The sequence below is a fragment of the Aphelocoma coerulescens genome, chromosome 6, assembly GCF_041296385.1.
Source record: "Aphelocoma coerulescens isolate FSJ_1873_10779 chromosome 6, UR_Acoe_1.0, whole genome shotgun sequence".
NCBI classification, from domain to species: Eukaryota; Metazoa; Chordata; class Aves; order Passeriformes; family Corvidae; genus Aphelocoma; species Aphelocoma coerulescens.
Genome location: NC_091020.1, coordinates 26,846,515 through 26,866,216, shown reverse-complemented (window position 1 = coordinate 26,866,216; position 19,702 = coordinate 26,846,515). Strand labels below are relative to the sequence as shown.

The 19,702-nt window shown below is 49.3% G+C and overlaps 1 protein-coding gene across 2 annotated transcripts in view; it reads right to left on the bottom strand.

The window, feature by feature from the left end:
- MXI1 (MAX interactor 1, dimerization protein) overlaps positions 1-18,571 on the bottom strand; it is a 56,899-nt gene extending 38,328 nt beyond the window's left edge. The window contains exons 1-2 of one of the 2 annotated variants that reach the window (XM_069019989.1): positions 18,273-18,571; positions 7,486-7,618 (exon numbers count right to left, since the gene is read on the bottom strand). In XM_069019989.1, the coding sequence (XP_068876090.1) occupies positions 7,486-7,618; positions 18,273-18,468 (329 nt within the window). In that variant the 5' untranslated portion in view covers positions 18,469-18,571. Of the gene's footprint in view, positions 1-7,485; positions 7,619-8,367; positions 8,750-18,272 lie in introns of those variants that run through there. The other variant, XM_069019991.1, reaches the window with a different exon arrangement.
- Between the last annotated feature and the right edge of the window lie 1,131 nt (positions 18,572-19,702).

Sequence of the window (19,702 nt, the reverse complement as noted above, 5' to 3'; positions counted from 1 at the left end):
GGCACCTGGGCAATGACCACTGGAGCAGCAGCCCCAACAGCAATCCCAACGTTATCTGTCCTTTCCCACCACTTCTCCCCTTCTTGACGATGTAACAGATGGTAGGAGATAAATGAGAAGCTTTCAGAAAATAATCGACTATTTTATGGAGAGGAACTTTAATCAAAACTGAGGCAAAAGAATTGCTCTCAGTCCACATGCCTGCTTGTCACAGAGCAAGCAGCAAAGCATAAACAAGTAATTAAAATAATGTTGGAAATCATCTAAGGCTACTTCAAACTGGATTCATAAAGCAACAGAACTGAAGTGAAATCACTTTCATATCAGAGAATGAAAGGACTGAAAGTACAGTAGGGAACACAGAAAAGAGAGATGGGAGTATATCCAGCAAGATGGAAAAAGCAGGCCTGTTCTCTCTGAGCTGATCAACAAGGCAGTGTCTCATAGAGAAGAGATCCAGGCAAAGGCCAGCCAAGTGCACAGCCCCAGAGACCCACAACCTCTGATCAAGAGAGCCCAAAATAAGTCAACAAAAATAAATCCTATCTTTGTTGATTCAAAGAAGGTAGGGAGTAAGAGCCAACACTCTCAGGAGGAGAACAAATAGCAGCCAGTCTTTGAATTTGGGCAGAAGTTTGTCAGGAGGGATCAGGAGATGATGAACAGCAGGAACTCCAACAAGCAAGACAATTAACTCAGCAGCAGGACATTGACCAGTCTGTTTGGGTCAGAAATAGAAATGGCTTTGAAAGCTCAATCAGGAGCAAGAAAGGAAAAAGTCAGTCTTACCTACAAACAGGGGAGCAGATGGAAACAACATTACAGGTGACAACCAATTCACTGCCGAGCACAGCACCAGGTCAGGTTAAACAAAAGCATGAAGGATAAATTTCTGCATGTGTTGTGGATGAAGCATTACACAGAGAAGATATAAAAAGGGTACAAATGTGCTGAGATGGGAAAAAAACTAAAAAAACCAAAACAACTGACAAAGAAGGAATACGACTTAAACCAGAGACTTGCCTGTACACTGAATACAATGGGAAGAGAAAACAAGAGAATTGCAGGAACAGTTGACCAGGTATGGCCCAAAAATCCTTTCCACCATCCCAGGACACCAAATTTCTCTAAGGGCTGGGTCTAACAAGCTTCACATTTCAAAAGACGCTGAGAACATAAGAACCAAAATCCGAAGTCTCCTGTTCTCACAGCAGCCCTGTGATCAGTGATGCAAATCAGCCCACGGCAGCTGCAGCACAGCTCTAACTGGGCAGTGCTGCAACACGAACAGCATGAGCCCTGACTAGCTCCCACTGCTGCAAAACAGCACACTCCTGTAGGGGATTCCCCCAAATCTGGGAGGACAAAGGGTTCATGAGCCTTCAGCCACAGATAGTGACACTTCACAGCAGACAGATGCTGCAGCAGAGAACTACAGCTCAGTTGCAGATAACATCAACAACTGGGCCTACTTCTGGTTTACACAAAGGCCTCTTTGCACAACTTGGATAGTCTAAAGAGAACACAAATTACATTTTACAACTCCTGAAGGTATAAAGTATAAATTGAGCCCAGAATTGTGGGTTTCTGCATAGACTCCCTGCTGCCCAGATATCCCTATGCATGGGTATATTGCTAATACACAAAGGAAAACAGGAACTGCAGCTCTGCAGGATCTTCTCCCTTGGAGGGTTATAAAATAAACAGGGTGATAAAGAGGAACACAGTGGGTTCCCCCATGGAAATTGCTACATCAGCTCTTGCACTTTTGGAGGCCTCATTCTTCACCAGGGAGTGGGTTTTATGCTTCTTGTGCCATTTGCTGGGTTCACCCCACTTTCTGTGTTTTCCCTGGTAACCTGCCAGTTGTACTGCAAAGCCAAGCACCACTGAGAAGACACTGTATACAAGACCCCACCTACATGGGGTACTTTTTTATTTTCCAAATTGTGGCAGGATCTCACACAATGTAATGCTGGCAGGTTCAGAAACTCCAGCATCACTAGGAGTTGCTTATCTACACTTGCAGATTGCACTGGGGCAAGTTACATCAAAAAGGGCAGAGGGGATGTGCTGAGGCTGAACAGAGTTATGTGAGAACAGTCCTGCCTGCCAGCCTGCTCTGAGCACCTGTATGCCAGTACAAACCTAAAAAGACAGTAGCATTTGAACATGGGGTAATTCTCCTCTTGTGCATGGACCAGCAATCCAGTTTCCCAGCACAACACTTATATTGTCATTATGCTTTCTCAAAAAGAAGTCATGCACATACCTCATTGTACTCAATACTACTGGCCAGTCTCCCTCAACATCTCTAAGAGAAAAGCAATCCCTAATAGCTCAGCTTCCCTTTCTTGAAAAATTAACCAGCATATTCAGGTATACCCTCTACTAGGAGGCAAGATCCTGCCTCCAAGTACTTCTAGACAAAGTTTCAACAGCAAGATGAGATTCCAGATACTAATCACACTGTTCGTACATTATCAAAATGAAGCATAATTCAAAACATGGCACAGCAGATCTCGCACAGTCTCTGTTTTACACGTGTGGATTTGTACTCTACGAAGCAAAGCCAGGTCCTGAGCCATGAATAGAGCTTCCTGGCACTACAAGGCTTGAGGCAGAACGCAGCCTCTATCCCCCCCATATTACACAAGGACTAGATTCTAACCCACCTACACACAGCAAGTCAAAACTCAACTCCCACTAGCTGTGGAGTGAGGTGTGATCCAGTGCAAGAGGATTAAAAAAACCACAACCACAAAACTCACAAGCAAATACACAAAGTATCATCCAGAAACAAGTAACAACTGATAGAGCCTAGGAAGCAGGAAAGCTGTAGACAGAAAGTCTCAGAGACCAGTTCTCTGGGACATGAAGTCAGGGATAGGGGCCTTGCGCAGAAAAGTAGATCAACATGGGCTGACACAACGATTTGCTCTTTCAGGAATCCCTTACACAAGGCAGGCAAACCACCCAGACACCTGCACACCCTCTCCCTCAATAAAATCATAATTACAGCACTGTCCTAACTCCAGAGACTACAGGAAGGACTGAAAATTGCCAGGTACTCAGTCAGCAGCACGATGTGGGGGGCGGAGGGAGGAAACCTCCTTTGACAGAAAAGACATAATATATTAAAACTGTGCAGTGTTCACCAGCCCCCCACTCCCTCCCTGCACAGCGAGGTACAGCTGTGGTAAATCAGCTTTCTTGTGCACCAGACACCCAAGGCTGACTTGCAGCTACACTTGCAGCCACATCCTTTCAGCTTCTGCACTCGTGTTTATGAACCTGTGCCACATGAAGCCATCACCTAAGGCACATGAGGTACCTAATGCACACCTATGCACCCACCCCTCAGTCCTCACTCTCGGACACTGTGAGCAAATCAAGCTTAAAGCCAAAAATACCTGAGGGCTTCAGCAGTACAGTCCCCATACCTTACCCTCAAAAGAGAGTTTCAAAGGATATGTGAATGAAGGCCTACAGAGAAAACTCAGCACAAAACCAAGGGATGGGATTTAGAAGCATGGAAAAAAAGTTTAATATGGGTAGAGGGAGAGTGCAATGACAGAGAAAATGAGGAGCTGCACCAGTGCAAGAGCCAGAAGATCAAAGAAACCCAGACACCCAGATTTCCAAGGTAACATGTCCAAAATGCCTTACCATACTCATAACAGCTGCTGACTCCAAGCTCTGCAAGCAACCTGCTACCAGACTGTAGGTGTCTGAAAGGCCCTTGGGAAGCAGCCTCAGACACAAGGGAAGATAATGGCAAGAGAGGAAAATGGAAGGAAAAAGAAACTGGACAGAGATCAAACCCTCCCCCATGGAACTGAGCAATAGATTCTTTGAGAGCTCTTAACAACATGGGCCTCCTGGGAGAGCTGAGGGCTCCCAGTGCTGCTGGGAGGATGCTTGGTATTTCCCCAGGATTAGACGAAAAAACAACAGGCTTTCTACATGCCTGAGAGCCTAAATAAAAACAAAACACAAATGACAATCTAATACTGCAACATAATTTCAGATTTCATTATAAATATTAACTTCATTAAATTGACAGTATTATTGGGGGAAAAAATCAATTAGCAACCCTACTGTTTATTTTATTTCCTGCTGACACAATGATTTAAATGGATTAAAAAGTTTTCTCAATTATTTTCCAAAATGTATAAATATCAAACCAGGCTAATCCTAACTAACTATAATGAACCTTTCAAATAATTGGGTCTATTAAAACTGCCCATGTAGGGTCCATGCAGCAGTTTCCAGTGACATTGAGTGCAAGTTAATGTACCCACAGAACTGCACTCGCAGAACAGACCACTTCTCTAGTAAGTTTTTAAAACTCAGGTTCTTCTCCAGAAACATCTTGAGAAGAAAGTAACACTAAATAAGTGATACTACATGCTGTAACAAACCTCTTCATTTTTCATCCCATTCCAGAAACCAGAAGATATTTTTGTCAAGAGCAAATTTAAGGAGGCAATATTCAATTCAAATGTAATACATGTTGGCTAACTGATTTGCTTGGTTTTTTGCTTTTATCTATGTGTTAAGTAGGATTTGTTAAAAAAAAAAATTCCCTTGTCTATTATAAACACCAGGTCTCAATGACTGTGATTCTCCGCTTATTTTCTGTGGGTAATTTTCCATACTAAAATATCCGCGACTAAAGCAAAACTGTATATTTAAGCATATTCATATTTTAACTCAAAGTCACTAGGTCTTTCAAACATCTACACAAAACACTGCACCTTCATGTAGATAATGATTGCAGAGGGAAGCCCTCTGCAGCAATCTCCATGCTGTTGGTTGCACAACAGAGACAAGCAAAGGAAAAGAGAACCTGAGCTACAACATCCTTCTTTAAAATTGCATCACATGAATTAGAAGTCATGAAGCAATGTTTTCCCTCTTATCTGCACATCCCTGTTTGGGGTAGAAAATAATTATTTTGCTGGGACTGTGAGACCACCATAGTTCTGTAAGAATAAGATTTGCTTCACCACTGCTATCCAGAGCTGGGCTGTCTGCTCCTCAGAACTTTCTGGGTGTTTGTGCAATGACAGCACAGAGCCTGTTGGGAGGAAATAGCTGTCATGTCTGGGCTGAAAATGCTGAAGGGAAATACTTGGATTTAAACTATGAATCAAATAAGCAACTAGGCTTCGTAAATACCCTGCACCACAAAATCATGGATTATTTGGTTCAATAAAGACCATCAACAATGTACACGTCATTTTGAAAAGTGTATAAATAAAGAAAAAAAATAAAACATCGGCACTTTGCCAAGGTTGCTTGAGAGACATTTTTACAGGAGGCTGTTAAATTACAAGATCTGCATGAGATCTAAATGCATAATTTCTCTACACTAATTAAACATTTTGAAACAAAAGCAATCTAAAAAAATCTCCTGTCCACACATGAAATGTAAGTTTTGTTCCTCATCAAGGGCTTGATATTTAATTCAAAGTCCATTCCAACTCCACCAGACAGAACTTAGTAAATTGCCCCTTTGATTTTAACAGGAAGAGATGATACAGAGCCTTCCTTAAACAAGGCTGATGCTATACTCAGCATCACACAAAAGACTGCAGTGAATTTGGAGGCACCCTAAACTTCACAGTTGTCACTTCCCGGCACTTCAGCCATCTGGAAGGCCTGCCATCTCCTACAGCAAGTGCAAGCTGCTACGACTTGTGCTAAAAGAAACTTCCATTTCAAACTGTGCATGTAAGGTCTGAGCTCCCCAAAAGACCCACTCTGGTCTCTGACTGAAGCAGACCTCACCTTGGTCACTCCCCGAGGCTGAAACAACCACAGGAGGCAACACTTTGGGTAACAACGTTCTCACTCTAAAGATTCAACTTGGCCTCAGTATTCCTTGTATAAAAAAGATTTTAAGACTAGAAAGCACCTTTTCTGCTTCTCTGTTGCCTTTCCCCCCACATGAACATATTCAGCCTGTCAGGCTCAAGGGCCCAGCGGGCTGGTGTCAGCACAGAGCTGCCTCGGGAGAGCTGTGCCTGGGGCTCTGTGCTAGCAGGGCCTGCTGAGCACCCTGGCCCCAGGGACAGGGAGTGCTCTGCATCCCTCTCCAGCCTACAGGCTGCTGGATTCAGTGCTAAGGAGTTCCTGAGGGGGATGTGCTTCCAGCCCTCTTCTGGAGAAGGGCAGGTTGCCATGACAAAGGCCTTTGAGACAAAGAGGTGTGGGATGGAAAAATAGTATGTGGGAAACCTAGAGGGAAAAATACCGACCTCAGTTCAGCATTTGCCATCCTTTTCCAACACAAAGTCACAGGACTGGGGCTATGGGTCATGACAAACAGTAAAGAGCTACAAGTGCCCTCGAATTAGGAGAGGCTGGATGAAGCAGGGAAGCAAATACAAACATTCAGCATACAAAGAGGTCAAGATATGCTGATCCTGATGAAGAAAAGTTCCCCACAGCAAGGTGTCCTAACATTGCTTCAAACAACCTTTATTATCAAATGCTGCTGAAGCAGAATCACTGCAAGCAAAGGCACCTTTCCCTTAGGCCCTTACAGGTCCTTCCCAATGGCCTTAAGAAAGCCTTAATCACCTGAGCCACCTGCCACCATTTTATGGATTGCACAGGCCTTGCTGCAGTAAAAGCAAGCTTGCAAATGCCTTTTCAAAGGCATACGTTATGTTTCTAAAGTTTCACTATCCCAGAAGGTCTCAACAAGGTCTGAACAAATCTACAGAAGGTAGCAAACAAAAATAAAAAGAACGGGAATGAGAGGGAAGAGGCAGATGCAACCACAGCACCAGGCAATAGGCTTAATCCTGTTGTCTCTTGGATTTAAGAAACCAAGAAACATGGCATTGTATTAAAATAAGAAAAGTGTCAAAACCGTGGAGTTCTACAAATTACCAAGCTATCAAAAGCTGGGAAATCCCACTGCCCTGAAAGGCAGACTGAAAGACAGCTTCATTTTCCTGAACTGAATTTTTAACATGTTGCCCATTACAGTCAGTCATCTCCCTCTCTCCCATTTGTTGTAGGGGATCCATTTCAAAACATTTCCTTGCTTCAAATCATGCCTGTCATTGCAATCCCAAAGCACCCTGGCTGCACATGCACTATCCTTTAAAAGCAGTGATTTCTGGGTTGGAAAGACATCAGCTGTATATAATGGGAATAGCTATTGCCTACCTCTTCCCTAAACCTTATGAACAGATCTCCCTATTCCCTTTCCCTCTGCAGCATCTGAGCCTTGGCATGATGTCAGCTGGCAGTGCCACTTCAGATTCAGGTCCCCTGTGTCCCCTCTGCTTCCAGTGCTGTGGATCCAGAATGGAAGCTGCACTTGTGTGCCCCAGCTCTGAATCCCTCTAGCTGCTCAGACTCTTCCCATTTTCCCCAGAGAGCAAGTTTCTCCCCACTGTCTCCAGCTTTCTTCTGCAGCTTCACCTCCCCTCCTGCCCCCATGCTGTCCTGCCCACATCGTACCTGGTGGCAATACTGGCAATGCTGCCACTGCCACTGTATTTCCGTGCCCGGCTCAGCCTCCGTGAGGGCTTTGGGTCTTGCAGTCCAGGACTTGGAACGGAGGGGAAGGTCGAGGCATAGCCATGTTCGCACTCTGCAAGAGAATCAACAGGCAAGGCATTAAAAACAACAAAAAAAACCAAAAAAAAACCAAACCAAAACCAAACCAAACCAAACCAAAAAAAAAAAAAAAGAAGGAGGAAAAAAGAGAAAGAAAGGAGAAAAAAAAAAAGGAAGAAGTCAGCAGACAGGCCTCACCCATCGGCCTAGCTGGGGAGGCCCTTAACCATAACAGTTCAGGGAAATGACTGAGGATGTATTCACAAGGAAGTGGACTGGGAGTTAGAGAAAAGGGAGGAAGGTAAGTATAAAGTCTCTGCCAACCCTGGAGGAAGGACACTACCACTCAAACACTGAAAATATCAAAATAAACCATGACAGTCCAGAGAGTGCCTCATCTCTCTCCTCCTGCCCAACCTATCTGAACCAGGCAAACCAGATGTATTTCACTGTGCCACTGATGTCTCTGCCGAGCCAGAGTCACCCACCACCACCCCTCCTGCCCAGTGGAAAACTTTCACACCAATCCCCCCTTTTCCTCCCAGAAACCACATCCACGCCAATCTCCCCCACTCTGCAAAAACCTTCCAGTTCACCCACCACCTCCAGGAAGACTCATCAGCCCTATCCTTCATCCAACCCCCTCGCTGTTGGGGATTTATCACCATCCCGCCAGCAAACACTCGCTCTGATCCCTTCTCCGGGGTCACTCTCCCCCCCTCGGCGGGGATTTGACCCCAGCCCCGCTGCCCTCACGGAGGGCACCCATCCTCCCCCCATTACCTCTCTCCCTTCGCTCCAGATACTCGGCCGCCTCCAGCAGCCGCTGGATGTTGATCATCTGGACCTGCTCCATGGCCGGGGGGCTCCGCAGCCCCGGGCCACCCTCCGCCCCCACGCTCCCGGCTTCCCCGCTGGAGACGGGGGCGGCTGCGGTGGGGAGGCGCCGGGGATCGCCGTCTCTGCCCAGTGTCCGGGCCTCGTCACACCGTCCCGGGGGGCGGCTCTCCTGGGAGGGCGAGGGGCGGCAAGCGAACACGCGAGGAAATGCCGGAGGAAGGACCCGCTGCGGGATGCTCCCGCGGGGAGCGGCGAGCGCTATTTCTGCCCCAGCCCCGTCCCCACCGCCCGGCCGAGCGCTGCCCCCGCGGCCAGCCCGGATTCACCCCCGCGCCGGGCCCTGCCAGGATCCCAGCCCCGGCCCCCTCGGCCCGGCAGCCCCGCAGCAGGACCGGCCCCTCCGGCCGCCGCCCCGCCCGCCGCCTCGCAGCACTTTGTTTACCTCTGCCCGGCGCTCACGGGCGGGCGGAGCGGAGCGGGGCGGGCTGGGAAATGCAGTTCCCGGGAGCACCGAGGCACCGCCGGAGCGCGGCGGGGGCAGCGACACGCGCACCACCCTCCCGGGGCAATGGCAGTGTGTCCCCACGCCTGAGGTGATGGCGCCGTGCCCACCCAGACCCCGAGGCGGCGGTGGTCAGGTCACAGAATCACAGAGTGGGTCAGGTTGGGAGGGACCACAGTGGGTCAACCTCCATGCTCAAGCAGGGTCACTCCACAGCACAGTGTACAGGATTGCATCCAGATGGCTCTGGAATATCTCCAGTGAGGGAGACTCCACAGCCTCTCTGGGCAATCTGTGCCAGTGCTCAGTTACTTGCACAGTAAAGTTCTTCCTCATATTCAGGCGGAACTTCTGTGTATCAGTTTCTGCCCATTGCCACTTGTCCCACTGCTGGGCACCACCGAGCAGAGCCTGGTCCAACTTCTGACACCTCCCTTCAAACAGACAGACATTGATAAGATCCCCTCTCAGTCGTCTCTTCTTGAGGCTGAACAGGCCCAGCTCTCTCAGCCTTTCCTCGTAAGAGAGATGCTCCAGTCCCCTGATAATTCTGTAGCCCTCCACTGCACCTGCTCTAGGAGCTCCACGTCTCTCTTGGACTGAGGAGCCCAGAACTGAACACAGCACTCCAGGTGATGGCTCTGTGCCCACCCACACGGAACTGACAGGGCTGTGGCAAGGATAAAGCAGAGAGGCTACAAAAGATAAAGCCACGGCCACAGCGTGGAAACCTTCCACATCTCACCTGTGGAGATGTAACTAAAAACAAGGTGCCAGGAATTCCCACCTGGAGTAACTGATACATTGTTTTTCATGGGAGGCTGAGGAGCAAGACCTATTTTTCAATGTGCACAGAGGTTTTAAGAGCATAGACAAGAGATACCATAGACAGCAATCTCACTGTACTTGAAGCAGCACATTAACAAGGAACAACAGTGAACATCTCAGCATTTTAGCAAATGCCGTCACACACCTTTCAGTATGATCATTCTTTTCAGAATTTTAATAATGTATTTACTTCCTGATTTTCATGCAGATACAAACCCTTGGATCACTTCTATGACCCTGAATTTTACCAACTTCAACATTAGCTGGAATGGAGGTTAAAAACCTGGTAACATACTATTGTATGATACCAGTCTCTAAAATACTTGACTTACTCAAAAAGGACACACTCAGAGAACATTCAAGATCACAATCAGAACATCCATAGTAAAAATCTGAATCTCAAACTGATTCTGACTAAGAAACCCTCCAAAGACTGTTTCGTAGTTCTAACTGGGATTATTTTCTGAACCTTTAGGCCATGACTTGTTACATTTGCAAGCATTCCTCCATCACAATGGGAGATGGAGAAGTACCTTGAAAAAAAAACCCAGAAAAGATTCTCAATTAATGGCTTAACGTCTGGTAGCAAGGGCTTTAGGCAGAGCACAAAGTATCAGGAGACTCATGATAGAGTTGCAAGAGCTGGCAGCACTCAACTTGAGAAGGCAAGAAAAAAGTGGATTCAGGATAGCTAACTTTTCTCTATACACAATTTGCTGATTCACCATTTCTGAGGTTTCCTCAGAAAACTGCAGGCTTGCAGCTGATGGAGGTAAAAATAATACCACTATTCAGTTCTTACACAGACCTTTTCATCTCCGAATCTCTAGGGGTTGATTTGTTTTGTTTCTCTTAAGGTAGGATAACTGAAAAATAAAGGAAGCTGGGACACCTCCAGGGACATTTCCTCCCTCATTCTGGGAAAGCCAGTCCCAGCCCTTGCTCAGACAGGACAGTCTCCACTCATACCCCTACACCCAGCCAGACCACAGCATGTGTAAAGACTGGCTTTTGTCTGGAGGAGAACTCAGGGAACGAAGTATTCTCTCGCCCCACCTCATGTTTCTAACACTGGAAACTGCCCATAGAGGAGATGGTTAAAAGCACATGGAAAATTCCAAATTTGAGCAGTCTCAAGGGCTACTCATCAGATCTTGGATTAGGGAAAAGGACACAGGTGCACAGACCTCTCCACAATAGTGAGGTTAATGCAAGAGCACTTCTGGGCTCTAACTGTGCTTCCTTTAACCTACTTCCAAAACCAGGAAGCCACTTGCTTCTCAGGATGAGCAATACTAAACATTAAAAAACCCAAACCCCACAACTCCAGCCCCCCAAACTCATGATGAAGCCCCAAAATCACTGCAAAACAGGCTCTTGTGAGCATCCACTACCACTAGCTTTTCTGATGGCACACTGGGAGACATGTGGTGCCACTCTAGGGATTAAATAGGGAAAGCCATGGCTGGAAAATGAAGGGGTAGGTTAGGAGCATATCAGAGTGTCAGCCTCATGAAGGTAAAGTTCAAGATACAAAACAAGAGAGTATGAAGGAGGGGAACCCTGATACACATGGTGAATTAAATCAGGCCTGGAACCAAGTAACAGCAGGATCAGTTCTGTGTGAAATGATGTAGGCTAAGCTCTTGCATTTACACTTCAGCTCAGCTTCCAAGTCTTTGTTTCTGAAGTAAACAATGTACAATTGGAAAAAAAAAAAAAATCTGTGTGAAACAAAGACAAATTTGGGAATAAACTGTGGGACATCTGCCCGAAGAAGGAGTCCTAGAGAAGAGGCAAGTAAACCACTGGAGCCACAGCAGATCTGTAAAATCTTTCAGTTGCCATCCCAAGTGTTCATGTGGGCAGGTCAGCCTGCAAAATGCCAGAGTGTGAGAGAAACAAAAGTGGGTGCAAAGTGAATAGCATGAAGAGGCCCAATGCCATTCAACAGCTGACCAAAAATCCCCCAAAGTCAGATTTTAAATGTGGTTGAGCAATCCACAGGCAACACTGGGGAGGGGCTAAAGGAAGAGTATTTTAGAGGAGAATGAGATCATTTAATTTAGTGGCTCCGAATGATCTGTAAGTACAGTTTTCTGATTATAAGTGCTTGCTGCTTGGCATCCCTTCTGGCAGCTGTGATTCACTTTCATTGTGTGTTCTGCTGCTTCGCCCTTTAGAAAGGGGCTTTTTACATTTTATTAAATGGCACTTCGGCAACCCTCCATTTCCAGCCTTAATAATGGATTTGTTAATCTCCCTGATAGCCTTTCCCTCCTCCTTAGCAATAATTTAAATATCCAAGAAAAAATCTGCAGTGCAGAAATCAATTAATATTTACATCTGAAATGCTGCTGTACTATTTTCATCAAGTACAACAGATGTGATCTGTTTTTTATCAACATCACCATCACTTGCATTAAACTAGCAACTTCCATCAGGGAAATTTTCTAAGAGCTTTCCAGAAAGCAATGTTTAAGCTTCTCAAATCCGAAATGACTTTAGCTATTTTCTTTCTACTCTGCAGAAAGGGAAACTGAGGTGTAAGCAGCATAATTGCTCACATGAAGACACACCCTAAGTCAGAGGTGGAACAGGAACTTCTCACAAATCAAGATGCCCAGCCCTCTGCTTTGAACACAAAGCTTAGAAATAACACAATGCTTTGCAACGTGGATGCTATTTTCAATAAGGGCAATCCCTTTGGCTAAGCTGCCTTGTTTTTCATTCTGTGTTTGGCTTTTGCTAAAATCCTCCTATCCCCGACCATGTGCATTTTCTGGGAGGAACATCAAGATGGCAACAGTCATCAGCGCTTCCTTTGCCCACCTTCACACAAACCCTCCAAACTCTTAATATGGTTTTCAAATCCTTGACATCTAATTCATCTGCAATCAAAGCATGGACAGAGATCCCCAGCAGGAACCATTTTCTAGCACTCTCACAACAGTGCAAAGATTCACTGATTCCCCAAATTTCTGGGAACAGCAGATCCATACCAGTCCTGTATCTCTAGTGAGGGGAACAACATCTGAACAACCTACCAGCACACACTGTAACAACCAGGTCTCTTCTTGTCATGACTGTAACAGCTCAGTATTGCAGGACTTGCAGCAGCAGACTGGAGAACAACCCAAGTCCCACCTACTCAACTCCCTTCCAAGGCTTGCAACACCTTCACTAAGGGACCTACAAGAGCCTGTAGGACATGGCCTCATTTCTCATCCGGGAGCTTCACTCTGTCACAAGGCATCAGATAATCCCTTTCAGCACTCCCACTGGTATCTGGAACCCATCCACCACTGAGGACAGATGTTTCTCATAACCAAACCACTGGGATATCTAAGAGTTTGAACAGGAATAAAGTGCACACTGATTCGAAGACCAAGCTCTGCCAAACAGTAAGGTAAAAATCACAGATCTACTGGCTCTTTGGGCTACTTGCTCCTTCTCCCCAGGAGATGAGCTCTGTTTTCAGACCTGTGCTGTGCCCCAATTTATACTGAGTCAGCATTTTATTCTGTGACTTTGATTAAGTCACTTAACTGATCCAGCTGCAAATTAAGAGGAAAAAATATACAGAGTCCTTCAGCTAAATAACAAGAAGGTAGGGTTCTTCAGCCAGCAGCAGAAGGTGCTTCTCTGCCGGCTCTCAGGATGCTCTGCTGACAAGGGATGTGATCAGTTCTCAGCAGCACTTCTGGCACAGTTCCATGGTTTTACCTCTGCCCTATCATTTCTTCTGTTGTGGCTTCCTTCTGAATTCTATGCTGAGGTCCAAACAGCATGAGTCAAAATACCCCAACCTGGAAGTGGCTAACACATGAATCACTGTGGCCAGGTCATGAACCAGAAGGAATGAAAGGGGTTTACTGTGAGCTGGATGAAAAATATATGAATAACGAGGTCCCACACTACTCTATATATCATATCACCATAAGATCCAAGACCCTCTACACTGACCTTGAGCCACGTGTTCCGCTCTCATTGATTCAATGGGAGCTCTGCACACAGATCAAAGGCAGTCTCAACTTCTTTTGCGCTTTGCTAATTACAGGGCTCTGGTATTTCTTGGTTTGTCAAAAAAAGACCCTAAACAGCACATAAACAATGGAAGGAGCCACATGATGAAGATACTGTTAACTCATCCCCAAGGCTCAGTTGTCCTCTCCCTCAGAGAGAATTATTCAGGAGCAAAGGACAAATCTAAGATCACACATTTGTTACTCCTGGTCAGAAGATCAATAAACACAGCCAGGACTTGAAGAAGATCTAGCTGTCTCCTGTGAGGGGCCAAAGTCCACTGTCCCATGCATACACACCTCTATTAGACTTGTGAACTTGCCGCCCCTGTTACAGCAATTTGACTGCCTTCATGCTTTTGGAAAAGGATATGGCAACACAGGTCTGTATGTGTAGTGAGATCAGAATGTATTACACACCATGTCTATTACAGGTAAGTTATCATATCAGAAGGATTCATCACACGTCTGTGCAACTCCTACTGACAAAAACATGAGTCCACACACACAAATGGGATGCTTGACACATACTAAACCTCAGCTGAGTTTACTCCAGGTCTCTTTAAAAAACATCTTCCAAATTCCAGCATTTCTGCGGCTACAGATTTTCAGCCATGCTTATTCATGAAGTGGCACTTGCACAGGTTACAAATACACCTACAGAGCTGTCCTCGGCACAACTTTCATTTCTGAAAACTGTAAGTTTTTTCATGTGATGTTTCTATTCCTTGGATACCAAGCTTAAATTTCTAGAAACAGGTCATTTGGAAACCTGTACATGTCAGTTAGCAAGGTGTGTTGGGATTGGGTTTTGTGGTCTGACCATGAGAACTGCGGCAAGAAGGCAGGCAGCACTGTTATTCACTCCCAGAGGCTCAACTGGAAAAATAATTCAGTTATATTTCAGTAGCTAAAATACTCCAGCTTACCCAAGGAGTCTGATAACAGGACTCTAACCTTCCGTGTCACCACGGTGTAACACAGGTAATTTTTATTCTAATACTTTAAAAGGTAAGTGAATACTATAAGGGTGGTGCTGAGAGGCCACTCCTGAACACTGTCTCGCCCTGCCATAGCCCTGACAGTACATCTTACCCTGCTCCATGGCTCTCTGCCCTGTGGCTCTGTTTCCACACCACCCAGCCATCCCATGGCCCCTCTGCTATCAGTCATGACCACAAAGATAGGATGTGGGACCTACAAATGTAAATCATAATCATCTCTGTATTTCTTCCTGAGCTTCAGGCAGGTAGGAAACTCCTGCCTTATCTGAAAGTCCTGCCCTCAACATGGAAGGCTCCACTGTCTGCCTTGCACCACTGACCTGCAAACAAGGGTAGGTGTGTTTTGGAGGCTGAAAACATCCTTGTAGTTGCTCCTCTACCACCAGAAGGTGTGACATGCACATCTGGGATATCCAAGCATTTGGATCCACAAGAGAAGAGGTTGTGTCCACCTCTCAGGGGGCCCCTCTACCAAACAGCATCTGCTCCTGCTGAAGACAGTGTTTTGAGAAGGTGAATAACCTAGCACAGCCACCAAAGGCTTGGAAGAATCAATGAGGACACCGAGTGTGGTTTATCAGAAGCTGTAAAACTATGAGGAAAACCACCTGAGCTCTCAGAGCCTTAACAGCCCTTCCTTAAATTCCTTCCTTTGGCTACCAAAGCCCTTGAGCTTCCACACACTGTGATGCTGCTCCCAACCAGCATCCTGGTGCTTTACCCAGCTCTGTCCCTGTCACTCATCCTGGCCAGGAGGAGACAAACATCCACCTGTCACCTCTGTTTTTTTAAGACTCTGTTTCCTTGGGGCAGGGCACTGTCACTCCCCTGTGTGTACAGCACCTGGCACAACAGGGCTGTGACTCAGCCACCTTCCTGATGGGAGTAACACCAAAATAGCTCATTACAGCCCTTTGTAACACGGTGGTCAAATGACCTGGGCATCCTGCAGGAAGCAGGCAAGCACCAAGTCTGACTGCAACCGAGGCTGGCAGTCTCCATCACCAAACTTTTTTTGTGCTCGCTGCCCCTGTTATTGCTAATTGTGAGGTCAGAGACTGTAATGAGGAGTGACCAGCCATTAGCAATGTTTCTGCCAGGCTGCCAGCACTGGGTGCACTGAGAAATCACCCCTGCTCTGGCAGAGGAAAGGGCACAGCATTCTCTTGGTGCAATAACTTGAGCTCCGCATGCAAATCCCTTCCCAGAAAGGAGATGTATATACATTAGGATACAACCCTCCCGCTTCTGCAGCTGTTCCTTAGTTTAGATAGGGCCAGTAATGCTCAGAGATTGTTTTCCAATCCCAGCAGCATTTTTCTTTGTTTGGGAGCAACACGTAAAATCTGCCTGGTTTATGACGGTCACGTTCTGAACAGCACGTTCACTAGCCAAACCTTTGGTTAAATGGGACTTTTCACCCTAAAATGTCCTGAATGAAAATTAAAATATTGAAAGGTTTTGCAGAATTGCCTAATAAAAGTGATGATTTTCAGCCTTATGACCTCAACAATTATTAGTGAAGGCTTCAGTGAAAACAAGTGCTCGGGAATGGAATTGTTTAGATGCAAACACCTCTTTTAAAAACCTAGCAATAAAAAATCCTTTATCCTGCTGTCCTACTCATTTTCCAGTTCCAAACAAGGAACCATATAAAATGATGCATTCTTAAATGGAGCATATAAAAGATCAGATACTATCCATCTCAACGGCAAGGAGAATTCTATCTCCCCCTCCCAACCTCGAAAAAAAGCCATGATTTTGACAGTTCCCCTTCACAACAAGAGGGCTCATTGAGAAAAAAACAAACCCAAAACAGCGGTCTCACACTCGATTTCCAAACCAGGGCTGCTGCTGTTTTCACATGCAAACAAATTCTTGCTGGTGTCTCCTGTCATTTTCCTGCTCGCAGCTGCTGCTCGCGGTGCAGCTCAGCTCCTCAGACGCTCAGCTTTGCAGATTCATTACGAAATAACAACTAGCACAAGAGAAAAAAATCCCAGCCCCCAATATTAAGTCAACTTTCAAAAACAGAAAAGCAGCCTGTATTTGTTCTGGGCGAGCAAAGAACAAGGGCTTTTGGCTGCAGCTTTAGCGGCAGAGCAGGTTCTCCGCAGTGGGATCCCTTTCCCTGGAAGCCTGCGTGCACGCAGCTTTTCCCGCAGAACAAGGGCACTCTATATCGTCATCTGCACGGGACCTATAGCTGCCATAGGGGATGAACGGCGAGGAGAGGGTGATGGTGCGGTGGAGACGCGTGGTGAGGGACTCGCTGATCCCTTTGTAAAGTTAAACGGAAAAGAAAACGCAGCACATGTTCCGCGAATGAAAAAGGGGGGCGGGGGGGGAAACCCCAAAAATAAAACCGAAGAGGGCAGAGAAAAAGAAAAAAAAAAAAGAGTAAAAAGCTGAATAAAAAAAAAAAAGTAGAAAAATTTTAAAAATCTAAATAAAGACTACAACAAAGAATAACAGAGAAACCCGAGGAAAACAAGGGCAAAGCGCCGGTGGCGGAGCGGAGCCCGGGGCTCCCGGAGGGGTTTGCCTGTGACACCCCCGGGCCGAGCCCCCCCGGCCGAGCCCCCCCGGCCCCGCGCCCCCCCCCGGCCCGCTCGGCAACGCGTGACGTCACACGGGGGACCCCGGCGCCGCGCATTGGCGGAGTGGGCCGCGAGGCCCCGCCCCCGGGAGGCGGCGGCCAATGAGCGCGGCGCGCTGGCTCCATGTGCGAACCATGTGTCCGCCCGCGGGGGCGGGGCGCGCCGGGCGCAGCGCCGCGGGAGTGCGCTCCGCCACTGCGCGGGGTCCGCAGCCGCGCTCCGCCGCGGGCCACGGCCGCCCCTTTGTTCCCAAAGCGCTTCTTCCCCGCGGTGCTGCCGTCCCTCGCGGCCCGCCTGCCCGCTCGGGAGATCGCTCCCCGGGGAAAAGCCGCGGGCTACGCGCACCCTCCGCGCCCGCGGAGCAGGAGGCTAGCGGCGCGGTTGGCCACCGCCCCGCACCGGACGCTCGCCCTGCCCTGTACTGCTCTGCCCTGCCCTCTCCTCCCCGCCGGCTACCTGGCGAGCGCTGCCACTTGCCTACGTGACTCTGCCCATGCCCCGGCGGGGGGAGCGGGGACGTGTCATCGCCTCCTCCCCCGCCGCTCCGGCTCCGCCACCGGCTCTGGCTCCGCGCGGGGCCCGCCGCCCCCCCGGCCCCTCTCAGTGCCCGTCCGAGGCCGCTCTCCCCGAGAACCGGAGATGCGCCCCCTCTCCCCGCGCTGTCCCGCTCCACTCTCCATCCCAAACTTTCCCCCCGGGCCAGGTCTCCCGGAGGGGCGGAGGGGGTCGCACGCACCCTGCCGCGGGGGGTGCAGGCCGGCCCCGGCGCCCTTTGTCACTGCGTCGCCGGCCCCTGCAGCCAGCCGAAAGTTTGGGGTTTTTTTCTTAGCCCCCTTGACCGCCCCGCGGTCACGCACACGCGCGGCCACGGCCGCCAGCCCGCTCTTACTCTTATTCTCCTTCTCGATCCGCTCCAGGTAGCTGGCGGCCTCCAGCAGCACCTGCACGTTGTAGAGGAAGGTGTCCATGCCCGCCGCGGGGCTCGTGTTGCAGATGTCCCCGAGGGGGCACCGGGCCCCGCCGGCCGCCCCTACGCTCCGCGGCTCGCTCCGCGGCTCCCTCCGCGGCCGGCCGCGCTTCCCCATGCCCTGCCGCCCTCCCGTGCGGCGCTGCGTCCGTCCGTCCGTCCGTCTGCCGGCGAGCCCGGCGGCCGCCGCGGTCCCAGCGCTGCCGCCGCCCGCCCCGCCGCTGTGTCGCCCCACGGGCCGCCGCCGTCCCGCCCCCCCCGCGCCCCGGCGGGGCGGCCCGGCCCGGCCGCGCCTGCGGAGTGCGAGCGCCGGCGGCTGCGCGGCGCCCGGCGCGGGGGGGGGGGCGGCCGGCGGGGCAGGGCCGGGCTTGTCCCGGGGCGGGTCGCCGCTCAGCAGCCCCGGGATGTGTTACAGCTCTGCAGCGGGGAACGACCCCTTGGAAAGGGGCGCCGGCGGTGGTGGCACCGCGCCCCCGAGGATGGTGGCACTGGCGGTGCCAGTGTAGCGGTGGGGGCTCAGCTGCACCCGCCCCCAGGTCATAGAGGCACAGCCAGGCCTGCCCTGCCCCTTGTCACCCCGTGTCACCTGCCGCCGCTGCCCGCGTGTCTGTCCCTGATCAGGGACCCAGCGTGACAGGCGGGCTGGGGAGCCCATGCTGCGCCCAGCCCTGGGGGCGATGGGGCCAGCACTGCAGGCACAGCCCCGAACTCCAAAGGGGCCCCTCGGCACGAAGCACCAGCGGTTTAATGTCAAATTACTCCTATCAAGCAGTGCCCTCCCCAGGAAGCTCTCTGTGGGTTTAGACTCTAAAAGCAATTAGTAATTCTTTTTTTCCAAAGTAAATCGAAGGCGGAGAGCCGGCAAGGGATGCACGAGCCTCCCTCACCCCCTCTCCATGTCCCTCCCTGCAGACCTGGGGTCAGGACCGGGCACACTCGAGCTTGTTTTCCCCGTTTTGCAGTCAGGGAGGTGAGAAAGAGCAGCTGCGCCCGGAGGAGAGAGCCAAGGACCTGACCTAGACTGAGGAGAAGGGCAAGGATTTGCACTTCCAGGAGTCGTTTGCAATCTCGAGTCCATGAATTTCGAGGGGGTAGGAGGAGTTGACTTCACTAGCACCAGGCTGGTAGCAAGTGACCTCCAACACGCTCCTGGCTCCCCTTCCATCCGTGACAGCAACACCTGAAACACGCTGATACGTTTGCAGCACAAAACCCCGCTCCTGCCCGGCCGGTCGGGTTGGTCTGGTTCCATTGAGGAGCCCTGTGGGAGCGGCTGGGGAGAAGCATCGCCCCAGAGATGTGCTGGGGCGTGGGGACCTACTCACACCTGGCTGCCATGGGGCTCCGTGGGT